Here is a 6355-nt window from a genome sequence, read left to right on the forward strand (position 1 = left end):
TATCCACGAACAATGTAATTATTTCTGTTATTTAATCTCCAGGGTGAACAGCACCTTTTGGGGTTTTATTTTTTTTTTTTTTTCCAGAATCCTTCTACTGCTGCAGCACGTCAGGACGGGTTGGGGAGGGTCGGGGGGGACTGTGGTGGAAGGAGCTGTGGGAGGAGGGAGGCGAGGGGATGCTGAGACCCGGGATCCGGGTGCTGGGGGCTGCAGCCCCTCTCGGCTTCCCCACTGCCCCCTCTGCAGTGCAGTGCCCGTCCCGGGACAACGTGTTCTTTCCAGGGGACCGTGCGGGGCACCAGCGTTCCCTGCACCTATTTATATTTTTGAACATATCCTATTTTGAAAGAATGATAAATAATAAAGAAAGCGAAATCAGAATGGGCACTTTGTCAGTGTTGGTTTTTTCTTTAGGGAAGAGGGATGTCTGGTGGGCAGGGAGGGGAGAGGTCTCCCATGGCAAGGCAAAATGAAGGAAGGGGAACCCAAAGAGGATGCTCCAAGCTGCACAGGAATGGCTTAGCCCCAGCCAGCACTTAAGGGGCCATGGAGGTGGGAGAGGTGTCCCAAAGCTCCACTGAAGAAAGACCCTGGAGTAGGACACTGCCCTCCCTGTTCAGATCTCATTTTGGGAGGAGGGTGACTCACATGCCTAAAACCCATCAAAAACCCATGGCCAGCAGGAACTGCTTCACCTTCCAGCTTTCAGTCCTGACACCCAGGGGGTCAATTAACACTCACTAATGAGGGAACACAAGGTCCTTGCAGGAGCTGAGTTCAGCCAGCACTAATGAGACCACGCTCAGCCAAGGATGAGACAGGCAGGGATCCCCACATCCTTTCTCCACAGCAGACCTTTCTCTTGTGTTGGGACAGAGATGAGGACACAGCCATGTCACTCCAGGGCTTTCTCCACTGTTTTATTAGAAGACGTCCAGAAAAACACATCTTTTTATAGCCATTGCTGAAAGAAGAAGGCACCAGAGTTCAAATGGAGTCCAGGCAAGGGGCACATAGAGATAAGGCACTTGTGCTTTGGCAGGGACAGGCACAATGGCATCCTTCAGCAGGACATGGATGGGGCTGGAAGAGGGGTCAGGATACAATGGACATACCCGCTCTGTGCTCTGGCCAAATCCAGCCTTGCCTCACTCCCTCATGGCCTTGCCTCGTGAACTCAGAGGCAGGACCAGCCTGGAAGGGCAGGTGGGTGTCAGTGACAACCTGCCACTGCAGGAAGGGGCCACCACCCATGGGGTGGGACAGCCAAGTGCGATGGCAGCAGTAGCCCATGGGGATTGTCCTTGACCATGTCCCACAACAGGGACTGTCCCATGCTGCCCAGTTGGCAGCCACCCCAAGCAGCTGCAGATGCCAGCTGCTGAGCAAGATGTGGAAAATACAAAAGAAGGAAACAAAACAAAAAGAAACCTCCCCACAATCCCACCTCCCCCCAGTCACCCCCAAAGCATTCCCCTTGGAAATGCCCAACACTGGGCACTGGCAGGCTGGAAACATCCTTCGTCCAAGAAGGATCCCTCCCGGCTCCTTATCTCTCTCTGTAGCAGAAGACTCCAAACCTGCCCTTGCTGGGGAAGCCGAAGCTGCGGACACCGGGCTCCGCGGGGCCACAATTGGCCCGGGGTGTGACAATGGGGTAGCGGACACTGCCATCTGCCAGCCAGCCGGCATTGCAGCGGTCCAGCCCCAGGAACTTCCAGGCGGAGTAGAGCTGCCCCACCCGGGCGATCTCGGCCCCTGCATCCTGGCAGCTCTGCTTGGCCTCCTCCAGCGTCATCCCAGCCAGGTGATCCAGGTAGAAAACCTCTCCTAGGAGGGAGAGCGGAGCGTGAGAGAGGAGCATCAGCGCCGAGCATCATCCCGAGCATCCCCATCTGGAGCATCGCTGCCTGGAACAACCCCACCCAGTGGCGTGCCCTAAGAGGAAGGAACGCACAGCATCTTGCCCAGCATCCCTTCTCCCACCCCAGCCCGGAACTCACCTTTGAGCGCGGAGGAGAAGCAGAAGGCATCAAAGCGGTGGAGGTGCCGGTGGCGCGGGCCGTAGCTGCGGATGCCCGGGGCGAGGTGCACGCCGCCGCAGGGCTTGCGGGGCAGGCGGATGGGGTACTGCACCGTGCCATCGGCCAGCCAGCCCGCGTTGCACCAGTCCAGACCCTCGCTCCACGCCTGGAAGAGCTGGTTAAAGTTGGCGAGGATGGCACCTTGGTCCTGGCACACGTGCTCGGCTTCGTGGAAGTTGAGCCTGTACTGCCCGCGGGGAGGCTGGTAGGGGAACACGATGCCTGCAGGCAGACGCGACACTCAGCTGGCTCCGCGGGCAGCCCACCCAACTCGGGCCCAGCCCCAGCAGGAGCCATAGGGGTCCCTGACCAGTGTCAAATTCAGGCTCCGAGACACGGACCACCTCAGCGTGGCGGAAACAAGGCTCAGGCATGCAGGGATAGGGCCGCTCCGGACATGCAGGCGCCAGCAGCGAGTTGCCAGCGACATCTGGTGGCACAGGGACATACGGGCTCGGTCCTGGGGACACAAGGACCCCCTGGCGGGACAGCACCTGCATATACGGGGATGCACAGACTACAATGGGGACGCAGGGACCACCACCGCGGGCTTGTACAGACCACGGTCCTGGGAACACACAGACAGTGGTTCCAGGGAGGCATGGACCACCCCTGCGGGGATGGAGAGACCATTGTCATGGGGATACACAGGCTTTGGGAACAGGGATACAAGGGTCAGCATCAGCGTCCGCACAAATCCACCATGATCCCAGGGGACACATGGATCACCAGCACGGGATGGACAACCACTTTGGATACAGTCACAAGGACTGGTAGGGACGAGTCACAGTGGGAGGCAGGGTCCAGGGACCAAGGAGGTGGGGCAGAGACAAGCAATAGGGACATTTCCACAGCTCTGAACTCAAAAGAATTGTCAGGGCTGAGTCAGGTCCCTCATGACAAGTGAGCAAGAGAGGCTGGACCAGTCACCAAGGATCATCACAAGATGCATTGGGATATCCAGAGCTGGGAGGGGAGGGGACAGCTCCACGTAATGCAGCACAGTGGGAAGATGGGTGGGTAAAGGCAGGAAATGCTGTGGCCTTGGGGTCACTCCCAACTCTGACTCTAACAACACTCTTGGTGTCCCAGCTGGGCAGACAGCTCTGGGCTCACTCACTCCTGAGGCCACAGACAGACAGCCCCAAGCCACTGCCCCGTCACACCAAGCACCCCAGCCGCTTTCTGCCTGACCAAGCTCCCCAACCCCCCTGCCTTGCTGTGTCCCCAAAGGAGAAGGTACCACAGGAAGGCCAGCCTCACTGGCTTGGCACAGAGGGTCATGTGGTCCCCAGTAAGGTCCCACCTTTCAGCCTGAGGTCCACAACATCGCTCTCGTCCTCCAGCCCATCGATGACCTCGCAGCGGTATTTGCCATCGTCCTTCAGGCGCACGTCGCTGATGACCAGCGAGGCCTCGTGCCGGCTGGCCTGGTGGATGTGAGCACGGCCCTTGAAGTCCCCAAAGGCCACATTGGTCTTGCCAATGGCCACCATCACATCCTGCTCTTTGGTGTAGTCGTCCCGCAGCTTGGACCACTTGATGCGGATTTTGCGCTTAGGCCCCAGGTCGGGCTCGTAGCGGTAGTGGCAGGGCAGGGTGACATTGGCACCATTGTAGGTGTAGATGGGGTCTCTGGAGGTTTCCACCACTAGTCTGGCTCCACTGAAGTAATCCACTGGAGTGAAGAAGGAAAGTGTGATGGGCAGGTCAGGATCCAGGGCTGGACAGCATCCCCAAATCTTCCCTCCCGCCACCACCTCTTCTACCACAAGCATCCCCCAAGTATCTCTGGAGCTTTCCCACCTGCTCCTCTGGGCCCCACATGCCACCAAGTGATGGGTCTCCACCCCACCCAGAGGTAGGGGGGTACTTCAGCCTCCTGTGACAACCGGCCAGCCCCCATTGCCCCCAATATACCTTTGTCCTGCCCGTCATCATTGTCATTCATGATGTGGTTGTAGTAGAAGCCATTGTAGAAGGGGTGGTAGGAGCCACTGGCCAGGCGCAGTAGGGTGGCCTTCAGGAGGAGTGGGAGCAGCAGCATGGCTGGGAAGCAAGGCCGAACCCTGAGCCTGGTCTGCAGAGAGGGAAGAACTGCTGTGACACCCTCAAATAGCCAGGAGAAAGCCAGCACTGCCTGGCAGTGGTGCCAAGCAGACTCCATACCGGGGGGCAAGGAGAGGGCTGGGGAAGAGCCAGCAGAGCACCTCGCCTGCCACAGGGGAGAGTGTAGGCAACCTGAGCCGCGGCCGAAGACCCGCCCCGCAGGCGGTGCTCTCAGTCCCCTCCATCCTCACCCTCCCGCCTGGCTCACACCACACACCACCACATTCGCCACTGCTGCCCATTGTGGGGGTGCCCATTGGGAGGAGCACCTGGCCCGAGACCAAGTCAGGGACGGGTCAGCTGGAGAAATGGGATCCCAGAGTGTCCTTTGAACAGGAAGTACTGGGAAAACTTCACCTAGGTGCGCAGGGGGCGAGAAGTGGCTAAGCCCCACTGTAAAGCAGCAAGCTCGGTTTACAGAGGCAGCCGAGCGTGCAACCAGACCAAGGAGTGAGGGAGAGCTCGGGCTGCCTCCGCTGCCCCGGCTCCGGACAAAGCCCGGCAGCACTCGCTCTCCCGGCTAAGGACCCCCTAGTCCAACTCAGAGCTGCTGCTCTGTGTCACAGACACGGCTGGCACCGACCCCACGCAACACACTTGGCTGCCAAAACACGTCCCATGGGTGGGGGGTAGCCTGGCTGCCCCACGGCACCAGAAATGTGCGCTGCCCTGAGCTCTGGGGGCAAGACACCAAAGGGTGCCCTGCACGGGGCTCACCCAGGGCGCTACCAGCAGAATTGGCTACTTGTGAGCATTCCCGGAGCCGGCAGAGGGGGCCCGGCACCCGGCAAGAGTCCGGCAGACCCCTTCCAGCACCGCGGGAGGGGTCTGACATCTGTGCCCTGCTTAGACAAGGCTTCCGAGTGCCTGCTAACATCGCCCGGGCCAGCGGGCTGTGGGAGAGCAGATGCCCAACCCGGAAGGGTCCAATAGGGGGGACGGCGCTGCTCTCCAGGGCGTGAAACCGGCTGGTCTCACCTCAGGCTGCTCAGTCCCAGACTCTCCTCTGCAGACAGTGCCTCTGCTCACCAAGGGGTGCCGCCACACTTGGCACCCACTGGGGCCAGCAGAGCCGGTGCCCGAGGGTGCAGGGTGCGCCCGCTGGAGCGCCAGCACATTCCCGGGAGCCGGCGGGGACACCGCCACGTGCTGCCCACGCGCCGCAGGGTGGGCTCGAGGCACGGCAGCTTCACACCCCGGCTGCAGGGCACCAGCCCTGCTCCCTCTGCACCCCAACGCCCGGTGACACCCCCCTGGAACCCAGCATTGCAGTGACGTGCGGTGTGCCCGGTGTCCTCGACTGCGGTGCCATGAGCATCGTGCTGCAGCACCCAGCACAGCGACGCCTGGCACGCATCACAGTGACACCCAGCTCCCTCCATGGCAATGCCATCCCCCCTACCCTTCGGGGCAAGCAGGGTGCCCATCGCCCCGGGGTGCCAGCCCTCCCCAGTCCCGGCACTGGGGCCAAGCCCTACTCACGCTGGTTGCGGGCAGGCTGCGGGCAGGCGTGCAGGCAGGCTGCAGGCAGATGCACTGTGTTTAGGGCTCTTGCAGGGCTGAGAGGAAGCAGCTCCAGGGCCTGCCTCTTAAAGGGAAACACACGCCTTTCCCAACCCCCTGCTTGCAGCCCAGTGCTGGGGTGGGTGCCCCCGGCCCCCAGCCTGCCCACCATGCCTGAGTGGTGGCCTCACTGTGTGCCCACACACTGGCCACATGCTGCCAACACGCTGTTCACACACCTTATTTGCGGTGTGCCAGCTGCCTGTACTGCCCTCAACTTGGAAGGGACAGCAGTGGGGAGAAATGTACCCTGTTGGGGTTGGTGGGATCCTGTGATGTTCCGAGTAAAGCCCCAATGAAGCCACAGTGCCAGGGAAGAAAAGACATCCCTTGTCCCACATCCTACTGGAGGGGATTGGCCAAGGTCCCCAGACAAAGGTGATGTCCCAACATCCATGACAGGAGGACCGCAGGCACAATCAGCTTGGGACAGGTGGGCTGTGGCACAGAGGGATCTCTGTGGCCAGGATGTGCAGACAGTGCCTGCCTGCTCTGGAATTCAGGAGAGACAGCTGAGCTGCGGTGTTCAGCCTCGTCAGGGTCTGCCTGGGGCTGTGGGGACAAAGCAGAGGCACAGAAACCAGGGCAAAAAAACC

The 6355-nt window shown here is 60.5% G+C and overlaps 1 protein-coding gene across 1 annotated transcript; it reads right to left on the bottom strand.

Moving 5' to 3' along the window:
- Positions 1–902: 902 nt before the first annotated feature.
- HAPLN3 (hyaluronan and proteoglycan link protein 3) lies at positions 903–5775 on the bottom strand. The gene is made up of 5 exons (XM_066328304.1): positions 5679–5775; positions 4008–4167; positions 3394–3765; positions 2007–2309; positions 903–1833 (listed from the first exon to the last, which is right to left on the bottom strand). Exons 2-5 carry the CDS (start codon positions 4132–4134, stop codon positions 1553–1555), a joined length of 1083 nt encoding a protein of 360 aa, XP_066184401.1. The 5' UTR covers positions 4135–4167; positions 5679–5775; the 3' UTR covers positions 903–1552.
- Positions 5776–6355: the final 580 nt, after the last annotated feature.

The sequence above is a fragment of the Sylvia atricapilla genome, chromosome 13 (assembly GCF_009819655.1).
Source record: "Sylvia atricapilla isolate bSylAtr1 chromosome 13, bSylAtr1.pri, whole genome shotgun sequence".
Lineage (NCBI taxonomy): Eukaryota > Metazoa > Chordata > Aves > Passeriformes > Sylviidae > Sylvia > Sylvia atricapilla.